Source organism: Nomia melanderi, chromosome 7 (assembly GCF_051020985.1).
Source record: "Nomia melanderi isolate GNS246 chromosome 7, iyNomMela1, whole genome shotgun sequence".
Lineage (NCBI taxonomy): Eukaryota > Metazoa > Arthropoda > Insecta > Hymenoptera > Halictidae > Nomia > Nomia melanderi.
This window is the reverse complement of record NC_135005.1, coordinates 1,144,412-1,159,403: the sequence shown is the minus strand read 5'-3', so window position 1 is coordinate 1,159,403 and position 14,992 is coordinate 1,144,412. Positions and strand designations below refer to the sequence as shown.

The following is a 14,992-nucleotide window of genomic DNA, read 5'->3' as shown; positions in this document are numbered from 1 at the left end:
TGCACCAAAAGGTTGCAATTATGAAGAAGTAGAACTGAATCCATCTCAAGAAACGAAGATTTTAGTATGGTGGGCCTAGAGACCTGTAACTCAAAACTCAAACTTTGTTATTTTTGACTTCTGATAAATGAAACTTTTACCTTCGTGTTTGTTATGTTTTTCTGTTTGAAATAATACCAAACACGATAGAATTACGATCATAATTGTTTGTATAATACGCGACTGAAGTTTCAGATATAGAAAAGGACTACGAATAAAAAAGAAAGAGACGTTGAAATTGTCGAGTTCGACAGTAGTCGGATCGTGTTACACCCTTCAACCGCGGTCGCTTGTCAAGTGCTATGGCGTGTTAAAAGGAACCTGGTGGGTTTATGGTGGGGATGATGATGTTGCAATTATCCAGTGTTCATTGTGTTCCATATACTCAATAATGATATAATTATGGTATAATTTTCGTTCAATAATTTTGATTTTCTTTTCTCATGACATTTCTCATCACTTGTTGTAATAGAAGATAAAAAGACAATGCAATGATGAAAAATTACTGAATAATCTATATTATTTCATACTACAATTTACATTCATAAACTGTGAATGTTGAAAGTGAAAAACGTTAGTGCGATAGCGCGTTATTAAAGTAACTACATTAAATCAACTGCATTACCTAAAATGCAAGACTAAATCATATCACTATTAAATCATGGAAGGAACTCAGCAGAACATTGCAGAAATCTTCTTACTCGCCATACATTTATAGAACAATAATTCTCCATAAAGCAATTGTGCGAACCGTGTTCGTGCATCTCAAGCAATAAACTTTCCACTTTTCCGAGTCTCGACCGGCCATTCCCGACATCCCGCGGACGGGGATCACACGTCACGGCGATCGTTGCGATTTGTCATCCCTTTGTGCCATCCCGCGGCGTCATTAACACCGCGACGCTACTTTCGCGGAGTTTGTTTAAACGTCGAATCGCTGGCACGACAAAGGGGGCCGCGCCGGGTACACGTGTGCGTCGTATGTCTCTCGGATATAAAATCCTCTCTGCGTAAACATTCCCAAGCGAGTGTGTCCCGACATCTGTTTCTTACCCCGTTTCGCGGCCCGATCTCGTCGCGCTTGATCACGTGCCAGAAGGCGACAGTTTACACGCGAGACAGGCCGTGCCCGGTGTCTCCTCCTCGTCTTCAACGCGTTCATTGCCACTGGATCTGCTCGATCATATGGTTGATGATAGTGAGATGTCAAATGGACCGATCTATTGCAAGCAGCTTTTGGTCATCTCATTCATTAGCAATAACCGATTTTCCCATCGACACTAACATAGAAGCCCAGTGCTCAGTACTAATGGAACTGATATTTCTCACGTCATTTTTTACTATACTAATTTACTGTCTTAACCTTTCGTTTTTAAAGACCTTAGTAAATTAACATTTCGCTCCAAATAATGTGACATACTGTTAAAAATATTAAAATAATTAATCGGCTTGCATAATACTTGGAGTAAAACTTCAGTCTCTTGCTGATTGCGATGAAATAAATGTTTCGTCTAGTTTCGTTACTTATACGTGTTTCTTCGGCGGGGACAATCAAGTGCACAGGGTTATTACTCAGCAGTTTAGTATTGAACTGAAAGAGTTTTGGCACCAGGTATGCACCCAGCCAGATAGGTTGGCAAGGAGTGTGTTAATGATTTCGGCTAAATCGTTCCAAGTGCCATGCAATCGACTTAACGCGGTCGGCTGCTCCGTCTCGGTTCCGACGTGTATCGAGCCGGAAGAGGGTGGAATCGGACCGAGACACTCCGAGACGCGCGCGTCGAGCCTGACGCGGTGAAAGGACGTCAGACTGTCATACGTCTACGTCGAGCGTAATAATCCACGACTTTCAGCCTCGGAGAGCCCAGCCCCCGTCAATCTGTCCCGCGGATCTCTGTATTTTCATAAGTCTGCCCGCGAAAGCAAACACCATATCCTGGAGTGGAGTGCACCCTCTCCCGGAGGGTTCGAACCCCAGTAGAGATTCCTCTCGATCGCGATTGTGCTGGAACTTGACTATTGAGAAAATCCTTTCTTAAGGGGCGGTGTCGGGCTTGAATTTCAAGACGATATTAATTTCGTGTTATTGGCTGACGGATGTGTTCTTTGGTTTTATCTATGGGAATGTGAGAATATCGGTGAGAGAAAGCTAGTTCGATATTCTGTATGAAGTTGGAATTCAATAATACTATTCTTTTGTGATGGTAGCAAGAGTACGTAAAAATTAAAATGTTCCATACAAATAGTCTGTGCGAAGTAATTAGAAGATAAGTAGAAAAATGTACAAACATAGGTCTTTTACAGTTTCATAAAAGAATTATATGAAGGATAAAAGTTAACCACTTGACGTATTATTTACTTTCTCTACTAAGTTGGTCTAACATTTTACTACCGCCAATTTCGAAGAAAAGCAACAAAATTTTCCTTTCTGTTTTAAGCAGAAATTTCATTTGAAGATAATACATTGATAATAGCAAAATAGTTTTCTGCTTTGATACGTGGGCAATGAACAACATTGATTTTTGTTAAATTAATCTAAAAATCTTCATTACGAGTCTTACTCGCCATTGTATCGCAAGGGGTTAAAAAGGAAATGGAAACGAATAAATAATTCGCTTGTTCATGTAATTGATAGGGTATATGGCATGTAACATAAAAAAATTGTCATTTCTTATTTAATATTGTTATTTAACGTAATGAAATGTTTTGCCAATAAATTATTTAAAATTACTATATTCCTTAATAGATCTGAGAATTTATGTTCACACGTAATCATCCTTCAATAATTCCGAATAACTTTCATTTAAATAATCGTTTATCAGTTTTATGCATCATTTTCATTTCAAATGAAAAATAATAAAGCTAATATTTCAACTATTTTATCCTTGAACTGCTTTCGTTGCTTACAATAGCTGCCTCGCAGTAGCTACTACTGATAACCCGCGGCAGGCGTCAGCTTTTCCACAAACATTTTCAATTACCTTCACCCTGCGTGTTTCGCCCGTGATATCACGTCCCCGTTTTTCCGAATCGCGCGTAGTAGCGCATAGCGCGACATCAAAGTCGTACGATGTCGCGATTAACGAGCTCCGCGAACCGGGGCGGGCGCGGCGATATTCCAAGCGGCTGAGGTCAGAAACATAAGTCTCGCCCGGAGCGACGTGGCCGAGGCTCGCTTTTGATAAATCCAGGCCACGAAGGCGACCGTAACACATGCTCGCCACGGAACCGCGCGCCTACGAAAGGGGTTGAAGCCTCGACCCCCGAGGAGCGAGCACTGCACGCAACTCGAGACGGTGATTTCAAGACTGCCGGGGATGGGTCACGGCTCGGAGAAGGTTGGGAAAGGGTCCGTTATAGGGTAGGGTGCAAAAAGACTGCAGCACTAGGCGTACGCTGGAGTTAGAGGGTGGGGGCAGTTGAGCAAAGGGAGGCGAAAGGGCCGTGTAAAAGTAGTACTTCCGTTTCTCCAGCCGTCCCGGCGCCAGAAAGACGAGCATGCGCCCTCAACGCGAGACGCGCGTTATCTTCCGCCTGCGACCGCTGTTTGTTTTTCCTAAAAGAGACGAAAATGGCTCCCTGGTTCCAACAATATCGGGGAGAACGGTGTTTCGGCGCCCGTAGCTCTTACGAAAGGGTAAATGCATGCTCCAGGAAGGGATAGGGGTGGAACAGGGGATGAGGAAACGCGAACTCCTTCTTCGTTGTCGTCGTTTCTACAAACATTCATTCTAATTTCACTTGGCTCCAGCCTATGAGGGATAGGGTTTCCGGGAAAAAGGGAAAACACCGGCAGGTGTCCACCTGCTAATTCCGTTAAGTAAATAAAACGCGGCGGGCGTTGTCATAATATGGCAATTACTGGGGAACATATTATCGTTACGTTCCGATATAAGCATACTGTGGGTTTCACGGAAATAGGATTAGTTATATACGTTAAATGGTTTGTGATGGGAGAAGGGTTATATGGGAAAATTTAATGATCTTTTTAAGTAACTTTATGTATTTGTAGGCTACTCTATTATGAAAGTGAAACTGTGCCGTTTTTATAAATTGTATCCCACATTTACAGGTAATAGTTTGTAAACCTCTGTTTTATCCTCTGTAATGTAGTATTAATGTATTTATGTTCTAAGACAGATTATGAGATTGAACCATTTCGAATTGTTTTAGCGTATCAGCAGATGTAATTGTTTGAGAAAAATGCTATTTCGTATTTAAAAATACAGGACTTTTGGAGTTCTGTTCACTCTTAGAAAACGATTACAAACAAAACAATGATTTCGAGCTCAGTCGCGAAGCAGATCACAAGACAAGAAGATAAAGATACAGCTAATTTCAATTTTGCTCGACGATTTCGAATAATTCCAAGTAATGCGTCTGGTAGGAACCTGACAGCAATATCAAATCCATTCCCAAGTTATTCCCAAGTGATCTCGGTCGCAGCGAAATTGTTCAAATTTCGATTAGCCGAGGGGTTGTTCCGTACCCTCCGTTGAAAAATAGTAATCCGTAAGTGAGGCATGATTTACGCCGTAATATCGTGTCGTAATAAGGTGGGGCGCTTAATATGTTTTTCACGAAAGACCCGGCGAGTAATTAATTTACATTCACGCCCGCGGAGGAGGAAAACAAGGCGAGAGAGAAACGTCGGCAGCGGCCGTGGCGGCGGCAGCGGTGCCGCGGCTACCCGGCCAGAACCGCCGACCCTCGTACATCGTCATTAATAATAATTGTGGAGTTAACAAAGGCGGGCCGGGGCGGAATTATTAAATCCGGCGAGATAGAAAATCTCGTTGCCGGGCTTTAAGCTGATCCCCGCGCCGCCTTTCCATTTCTTTCGCGTGGCACCGGTGCACGCCCGTTCCTGTCCTTTCCGTTTAATTCGCTTAATGTCTTTTCGCCGCGGCTGCCCGAGGTCGGCTAATTTTTTAACGAGTCCGGATTCCCGATTACTCTCACCCCCTCTCCGGTATTTTCGTTTCCTCTCGCTCGCATAAATTATTTAAGTCGTCGAAATCAACTTATCCCGCCGACGGATTATACCTGGCTGTAGGCAAGTTTCAAGGGACGCTGTTCGTGCATTCCTGCGGCTTCCCCGGAAGCCGAACGGTTTAGAGGAGAGAACTCTTCGTCCCCGGAGAAAGGAGCGGTTATCAATTTGACAGTGACACGGTTAAGAGAGGAAGAAGGAGGACCAGGTGACGGGAAGGAGGTTGGTGGGGAAAAGATGCTAGGAAGAGGGGTTGCGGAGGCATTCAATTTCCCTCTTCTCGCGGAAGGAGGGCGGCACACACCCTTCCGTTCTGAGCTGCCACTCCGCGAGAGTTATGGTCGCCGAATGAGTGGCTGGGGCGGGCCAAACGTCGCATAACTTACTTCTTCTTTTCTCGTTTCGATGCTCTTTTCCAGGATGTCTATAAATACGAGGATCGAACCTGCCTACCCAGCCACCGGGCGACACGAGTTTGTTCGTTGTTCCCGCGACCTCCTGGTTGGGGTGGACTAGGGGAGCTACTAACGATTATCGTTTAGATGATAATTTATTGAGGAGGATGTAGCTACTGTCGTTGTGTTTTCGGTGGCGTATATTTTATTCGAATATTTTTACCGTAAACATGTTTGTCTTCTTTAATAATGTATCATAAATGTTTTCGTTTCTCTATAGCTGAATGTGATTTTATTAAATATCATGAAATTCAATGAAAATAATTGCAGCTGATAAACTTGTGCATCGGATTGTTTGTAAAATCTGTGATTGTTAATATACTTTCTGCTTCTTAATTATTTAATTAAAGTGTTTTCTGTTACTTCGCGTGTATACTTTACGACTTGCAAATAAAACATCAGCAAATAAAACTTTTTACAATAGAAATCAATCATCTTTGCTGAATAAACCATTTGAAATACATCTTTAAAATACCTAATGACGTGGCTGTTTTCAATCAATCGTACCGATTATAATAACATGTTAAACATTTTTCTTTTAATTATTTTTCTTTAAACATCGACACAAGTATCAGTCTAGTTTTACGAAAGTTTCTCATCGCAATCTTCGTGCTATGGAAGTATTTATTTTATACATTAACTATTCAACAAAGATTTTGATTTCTCTTGGAACGATTTCACTTAGAAGAAATAATTTATAGACTCTCAGACGTCTAAACCGCAACGTGTTAAGGCAATGGACAAGTTCTTGTTCCGTAGAAACTTCGTATTGTTGAGTTTCAGTCCGCATCTTGAAGCATTTGCTCCACTTGGAGGAAACTTCTCGTATTCAAGTTCGTTTGGTGGCTCTTCGAGAGTAGTCTTTCCTCTGTCGTGGAATAGTAGAGTGTGTTATGGCTGCGCTCAAGTCCCCAGCCACAAGTGGTGTGTCCAAACTCTAGCTTTATTTTTCCTAACTACACTTGAATTACTAAAGCTAAGGTGTTTGTTCGGATGCTTCTCGTAATCTCGTGACCGTGTTTTCTTTTCTCCTGCTGCTTCTTCGCAACCAGCTTTCCCTCTAATCAGTCTCTCGCAGAACCTTTCCCCGTTAGCCCAGCCTTCCTTTCTTTCCTCCCATTCGCTCCCTAAACAAACCTGCAGTCTTTTCGTGACATTCAACTTAAGATCTGCTCCATTTACGAAATGCTTGTTCAAAACCGCTCTGAACTTCGTTTATTTTCGGTGTCGTTGTTTGACATCGGTAGCATCTGGAAACTTGACACAGATGTGTACATTGGAATTGTAAATCCTTGTACTACTAAACCATTACAATTCCAAGAATATTATTGTTCCTAAGAAATACTAAATATACGAAGTAATATACAAGTTTTGAGTATACTTTGTTATTCGAATTTCCATTGTTATATTATATGGTTTTTCTGAAAAATACTACGTGTAATTTTTACTTTCAGCAAGGATAATTATAAAGCACTGCAAACTGATTAACAGTGCTTACGATTATAAAGGTTTTACTAATTACATTGGAATTTAGAATTAATTTAAAATGAAACTATAATGTTTATAAATAAATAGCATATTGTCTCCAATGTTTTCAATCAGGAAAAGATGTACATTAATGTATTCACTTATAATCAAATTTATAAACATTGATATTTTATTTACGAATATTTTCTATAAAAGATATATATTTTCACGTAACGCATAAAAATATGGCTTTGTGTAAATATCCATAGCATAATTATATGTCGATTAATCATTGGCTCATTTTGGCACCTAGGTTGTTATTTACTGCTACAACTGATTGAAGAAACAAATAACAAAAATTGAAATTCCCGTTGAAAGGATTACGTTGTAGTCGTACAGTGTTAGCGTTCACTGGACGGTCACAAGGAGGGGGTGGCGGAGGTAGAACGAAAAACCAACGGGGCGAAATTTCAAGCGGCAAAAACGGTGTTGTACGCGTGTCGCTTCAACTCCCGGGAACAAGTGCCTCCATGTAGAGAAGTTAATTACCAGAAATAAGCGGCCGTCGAGTCGTAAAACTTGCATGAGGTCGCGACTTGCCTGTAACCAGTGTGTGTACATCGTTAAAAATTTATTTATGAGAAACCTTACCACGCGGATTACAACTTGAACCTCGTGAAAAAATATGTTGTCGATACGTGTACGTTAAATTGTTTCTGTACTTCGATTGGCCTTGGGAGCAACTGGTTGATCAAGAACAACATTGTGTCACATATTTCTATTTTGCATCTTTAAATTTCGGAGAATTGTGATTTAAATTGTACTACATTGTACTTAGGATTGTTGGCTACATAATTATTATTATTATATCAACTTGTGAATGTTCTGTGTTTATAGCTAGTATTATTATTCAAAATAAAGTAGGGTTAATTTTACTTTGAGGCACCATATTAAAACTTCATTTACATGTATGGGCGGTGCCCGATGAAAGAAGACTAAATTTTAGTTTCAGGTGTAGGAATTTATTAGTTTACAAGGTATACATATATAAATATAATAAATGTATACATAATGGTGTAGGCAACACCGATTTTGATGATTTTGAAATATGTTATCAAGGTCATTACTTTAAACAACTTTTTACCTCTGAGGAAACCCACGCTTCCTTCTAGTTTTCGAAATAATCGCAGACTTCTTCTACCACAAAGTTAAATTCTATGTCTATGGACGTGCATTTATAATCCCCCAAAATTTCCCTAGTTTGAATGCAACAGTTTTTCACGAAGACCGAAGGAGTTCGAGATTCTTTTAAGTTACTTGTTTGAATTTACAATTACATGGGCTTTACGGAACCGGTCAAAAATATTCTTACACAACATAATTTTCGTTACTAAAATCGTATATTTAAGAGAAAAGTGGTCGATGCAGTCAAGTTCGATTCTCCATCAGCCAAGTTTTCTCCGCAGAAATATCCGTGCAATCATCAAACGAACATCACTATAATCACGTCTCCGGTAATAACAAAGTAATAACAAAATGAACGTGACGTATATCACGTAACAAGCAGAAATATTTCTGCGAGGGATCTTCGCTTAAGTCGAATCTTATTTCGATGCAGAGAATGTGATCCCGAAGGAGATCCTACAATTCCTGGTCGTTATATTCGGCGGGGTTCGGGTTCATCGGGGTTTCATTACACGTCTCGAACGCCGCTTCCTCGCAACACGCAGCTCGGGCAACTCACGATTATGGCCGACGCGAACGGGCCCCGGATACGTCGTGCAATTCTTCCCCGATGTGTTGCGCGCCCGGCGATAATTACGATACCGTAGCCGGCGCGATACCGAGAAATGCTTTTCAATCACGAGTCCGAGGCGCGAGAAACATTTTCGACGATCCGAAATTACACGTCTGTGCCCGGCCACCGTACGGTCGTGGAACACGCGACCGGATCGAGCCGTCGCCACCGCCGTCCCCGAATAAAAAGCGACTCGCGCCCGGGGAAAATCATCAAAGCGGGCGAGATCTGTTTGAACAAACGCCGCCGAGATCGCGGTTCCCGGGAATAGGAAAATAATATACGCTCGTTTAGCGAGAAACTCGGTTGCCAGCGTAGGGGTTCGCGGTTCGGGAAACTCGATAAATCCGGCCGGTCGGAATGGCGGTCAACGACAGCTGCTTCCTGAATCCGCTCCGAAAATCGTGCGCGATCATCGCACGGCTCGTTTAAATCCGTGAACGGTCACAGTTTAGCAAGATTAGCCTTTTTTCAATGTATTCGGGTAGGATAATCAAATATAAGTTTATAATACTAGTAAAGATGTTTGAATTATTGGTATACATGTTCTGGAGCTGTTGATATTATGCTATAGATTATAGTACAATGTTTTAAACAAATGAATTCTTGATAATTAGATACCTCATTCAGAGAATAATTATTCTTTATTTTCAGCAAATTGATTTATTCGTATGATCTATGGAAATAGAAATGTAAATCATTAACAGTAATGTATTAAAGAATAAGGAGCTTTCTGTTTTAATATTTTCAACAAATTGATTGCAAAAAACAATATGTGGACTTGTGTAGTAATATGTAAAGAGGTAATAATGCTTCGAATAACAAGTAAATAAGCACTTCAATATATTTTTGTTCGTTATTTCTTATTTATATATATAGATAAAATTTTGTCCTGTAGTGAATATTAAGGGGTTAGAGTATAGTATACGTATTTATATTTTACCTTTTCTGTTATTCTATACTATTGTTAAATCGTGTTTTTTCATTCAAATTCAAACGACTTACTTTCTGATTTGTTTTCGTGTCTATTTGTAGAAAACATCTGTAAATATAAATAATTCGCATTATTTTTCTTTATATTTAATACTATCGTAAAATATAATTTCCCGTTATGGAACTGATTTTGAAATTATGTAAGCAAAAGTTAAAGTGTACCCTTCTTATTATTATAAACAAAAGCGTAAATATTCTTTAAACAATAATCGTTGAATATCGATTGAAAATTTTTGCTGCGAGTATCGGAGAAATTTGTCGAAAGGAAATTCGCAAAGATATTCCCATGATACGATTAGCACCATGATCGTATCGAACAATTGAAACGTACGAATGATAATTACGCTGCTCGGGAACGAAAGAGCAAGGCGGAACGAATATGGACGTATATATAATCAAAGCAATTTCCTTTGTTTGCAGCACAATGCATCGCACCCCTGGGGATGGAATCTGGCGTGATTCCCGATGCAGACATCACAGCGAGCTCGAGTTTCGATAGCGGAAACGTCGGGCCACATCACGGACGGTGAGTGAATTACCGTGTATTACCGTCTCGTTTATGGAGCGCATTATGCAGATGCGATGCAATACGCATTCGGAAATATGATAAAATTAACCCCTTTGTGAGCGACGCGGAACAGAGATGCAATTTCCCGAAATCAGCGCGCTTCGTTAAGTGACCTATTTGAGGATAAATGGGAGCCCGCTCGCCGGGAAAAGACACTCTGCAAACTCTCTCCGAAAGAACAAACGAATCGTTTCACAGATTGCTAAGAACATTATGGGACATCACAATCGTTTCAATTAGCTTTCAAAGTTTTTATTAGCCCGCCCAGTATATGTAGCCAGGAACGCGTGAATACCTCAATTTAGGATTCCGAAAGTTTCGTGCCATAGTAAAATTGAAACTTTTATATAGGATTCTCGAACGTGAACTTTATGTTACGCGTGCTGATTAGCGAGTCGTCTTTTTCTTCTTCAAATTTACCGCACACTGTTCTGCAGGATATTGTAATCGTGGTAGTCAAGATAGACAAGTAAAACATGCTATTCAGTTGTGAGGAATAAATGCTTGGTAATTATAAAAATAAAGTAGGGTATTTCTATCAATTGTTGGCGGATATCTATTTTATCGCAGAAGATGTAGAAATTTCTATTTTTACGAACCTTTTCACAATAAATAGTATTAAACAAGAACTTATTACTCTTGCTTTCTTCATTATCTTCATCCCAAAATTCATTTAAAGTTTCAGTTATTCCAAAAAGCAGTTAAAAATGATGTATAGTCACAAAATACGGGTTGCTACAATCAAATCAAGCATCAATTAGACGCACCAATTAAAACTGCATTATCACCTCAAAATACTAATAATAATTTACCTATTCAATATTTCAGACTTCCAAAAACGTTTTCCATTTATTCTCGGTCGATTGTCACGGACCATCAATAATTTGTCCAGGGTCGTTCATCGAGATCCCAAATAAATTTGTTATCGGGCCAAATAATATATCCACCCCGTTCCTTCCTAAAAAGAAGAAACGATTTGTCAGGGAATCGACGTGCGGACGTTTTAAAACGGGATGCAGATTGATGTCGGGGCAATTGTGCGATGGTGATCGACGACAGAAAAGAAAGAAAGGAAAAACGCAAAAAGAGGAGCGTCGACCGCGGTGCACGATAACGTTTCTGACTCTGAATGCTTTCTACGGCTTAAACGGATGATCCTCTTCCTGTCCGTCATCCTGTCCACGGCCGAGATAGCTCACGATCGGGACTCGAGCGGTCACCGTATTAATCACCGACTACTAAACTGCGCGTCTAATTCGGCCTTCGAGCCGCAATGAGGATTAATGACGCGGCGTGTCCCGCATGCAGACCCATTTGTATCGAACGTTCCGAACTTCTTAGACGTCGTTAACCCCTTGTCTTACAATATCGAGTCAGACCCTCGCAGAAGATTTCGAAAAGAATTTGATAACCATTCATAATATTCAATTCTTTTTAGTTTAAATTAGATATTGCCTTTATATTTTCAATTGTTACGCTACGTAGATGTAGAATCAGTTTGAAAATTTTTTCCTCCTTTTAATAAATTATTAGTAATAAAGTAGTTCTATCAAGCGCAGTTTCAAAAGGAATCATAGGGTTAGGGGTTAACACGATCTCTGCGTATTCTTCCATTATATGTGCCAGCTAATTACCTTCGACCAGAAGGACTGAGAAGGAGAGAGAAACGCGAGAACTAGGCGAACGTAGACCAAACAAGAGATCTGAACCGGACCACCGACAGCGTTAATGAACTGACGCTCGCGAATCGTTTAACCCGAAAAACATGTTGTAAAACGATCCCTAAAATTCCTGGTTAACGTTTCATCGTTTTTCGGAGGAATCATCGAAGCGAGATTAAAATGCAAGAGTCTGCTGGGTCATTCAGCGTTTTTATGCTCAGCGATGGAATATTAAACGAATCCAGAGTTATTTACGTTTGCATTTTAATCTTGAGGATATCTTATTCGCTGAACATAGGTTAAGATCGTGTTCAGCAGAATGTGATGAGACACCGTGAAATTTATTGTGAATTCAGTGAGGCAGAATTGAGCAATAAGATTTTATTAAATGTGAATTCAAAATAGAAAATGTGTTTCAGGAAAGATGGTAATTAATGTCCAATCGTATTCATTTCTGTGTTATTATACTGCCAATGAATATGCAAATGAACGTCTTTATAAATTAGTAGATATATGAAAGACCACACACATGCTCCTTGGGGGATATTCACTTTATCAAAAATTAATTTGTTGTTATTCATTTCTATGTGCTTTAACATCTCAACCAATTATTAATATCAAATTTGTTTAAACTCTGCCAAGAATATTTCTGTCAAATTAGTAAAAATTGGTATTATCTAAAATCATTATCTGGCTGCAGTCTAATACCTAGTTATAATAAGTGCATAAATGTCAATATAATGTTATACATTGACAATAAAATTTTACGAACGCATTTTTGCAATGAGTAGATACGGTTCTCGAAATCGCGAAAAAGATACAAAAGTGTTTACAATCAAGAAAGTTTCATTGAAAAATGTTGCTAATGCTTGAAGGATAACTCATGATGTAACGTGTAAGAAACTGTTGCGATATTTTCCTTTTCGCCACAATATAAAAGCAAGGAAAGCCTTTTCGATGCAATGCCGATATCGTTGCTTGTGAGCACTCTTTACTAGTAGACCGTCTAGACCTTCTTCAACGACACTCCCATGGCTTCCTGATACTGCGGGCTTCCCGGTGAATACCCTATTTACCCCATACGACTCCGTTTACCCTAAAATACGCACATCTAACTCGTATTACGTGTTCGCTCTCGTCGAGATACTGCTGCCACCATGCAAGATACCCTCAACGTATGAATATTTTTTCAGTCAACGGACTATCAACATATTTTTCTCTCGCCTTTCCATTTTTTTATCGTTTTACTTCAATAATACCGATTCACCGTAGTGATTCTGTAACGTGTAAATGATATTATAGATTGCCCTGTGAGTTTCTGTCGACTTCCTTTTCAGATAAGATATTTTGATATTTTTAAAGCTATTCGGAGAATACTTAGACTTTAGTTTGTCAATATAAGTATTCGAAAACCTAAGTTCACAAAATCTCTACAAAGTATTAACAACTCGTACTTGAAGGTATTATTTTCCCAGAAAATCGAAGGTACTTTTACAAAATTAAAACAAGACACAAAAACTCTTCCTTTTCGTTGTTTATACTGTGCTAATAAGTATCGTTGGCACAATATCGTATAAAATTTATAAAAACGTGCAAGGAATACCGATAAATTAATACTGCATTTTCACAAATATTCTTATTAACTCTTTATTCAATTCAGATTTCGTATCGAATTCAATGAAAACCTTGAACCAAATACTCTTCTATAAAAGAGTCTCGCCAACTACATTACCTTCCTTTTACACGGCCGTCCGTCCGACAAATTCAACTAAACAAAACGACGTCCGACTGCCCCGACGAACAAAATTCCATCGCTGTAAGCTAGAAGGACTCCTCACCAGCGTCATTCATCTTCGCGTCTGTCCTCTCGCGCGTCCGGGTAACATCGCTGCCGGTCCGAGGTCGGCGCGTTCACGGAAGAACATTTTCATCAGAACGGCTTCGGGTCCACAAAGAAGAGGGGCTAGTCTCCCCTGTCGCCGGGGGCAACAAATCATCTCCGTGCGGGCGAATCGCGAGTCTGAAGACCGGGAATAGCTCGAGTGACTCCCTTCGTTCGCGTTCGACAAACCATTCCTCTCGATAATCGGCCTCTTGGTCTTCGCGGGGTCCCGCTTTCCGGCGATTCCGCCGACGCGGCAGCTCGCAGCTGAAGTCGGCGTAATCGTCTGCCCCGAGATTTATCGCGGAGCCGGGTGGCGCGAGCGCGCGCGCGCTTGGAATGTCTTTGATGCCTCGGACTGTATCAAAGTGGCAGCCAAGGCAGTTCGAGCTCTCTTAATGGGCTATGAGTTATGGTCCTCGCTGGATACCCTCCCTCTCTGTACGCCTCTCTCCGTATTCCTATTTACCTTTCTCGCTGATCCTCTTTTCTTCCTCGCTCGCCTTTCCAGCTCGCTTTTATCGCTGCCTCGTTCTTTCTCGCTGCCCGAAACGCCCGGGTTTCTTAACGAAAAGCTTCGCATCGGGACATCGTCGCTTTTTACTACCCCGTCCACCATCAAAACAACACTTAAAATTCTGACGGTTCCGAGAGGGCGATGGTTCATCTCTTTATTGCCACCATTTTCTGCGCGACGCGCGAACGTGTCGCAATCCTTCGGTGAGTAGATCTGCACGTTAATGGGAAGTTAAGAATGTTGTATGAGCATAGATTGTGCGGACGGTTAAAATTTCATGGCGGCCTATCCCCTTGCCTTTGTATTGCCGCGGCTAGCTCGCGGTGAGGACTTTAGATTGAATTTAATGCGAGATTTATGGCTGCTGTCAATTTGATGTTTTGTGAACGCTATTTATGACATTCTGTATCAGTTTTTGACTACTTAGGCTGACCCTAATTGATATAATCGTGTGAAAATGTGATCTAATTTATTTTCTCTGTGATTCTCTGGTTTCAAATAGCTGTGTATAATATACCTACTTCTAGATAGTTTTTTTCTAAATAAAATGTGCATCACTATGGCATTTGTACTTTAATTATTTCTTACTTACTTTAATTTTCATTTTTTGATTACGAAT

The 14,992-nt window shown here is 40.3% G+C and overlaps 1 protein-coding gene across 3 annotated transcripts in view; it reads left to right on the top strand.

The window, feature by feature from the left end:
- LOC116424264 (discoidin domain-containing receptor 2) overlaps positions 1–14,992 on the top strand; it is a 160,819-nt gene that overhangs the window by 112,490 nt on the left and 33,337 nt on the right. For all 3 annotated transcript variants that reach the window (XM_076369522.1, XM_031970431.2, XM_076369523.1), the window contains one exon: positions 10,166–10,271. In XM_076369522.1, the coding sequence (XP_076225637.1) occupies positions 10,166–10,271 (106 nt within the window). The remainder of the gene's footprint in view (positions 1–10,165; positions 10,272–14,992) is intronic.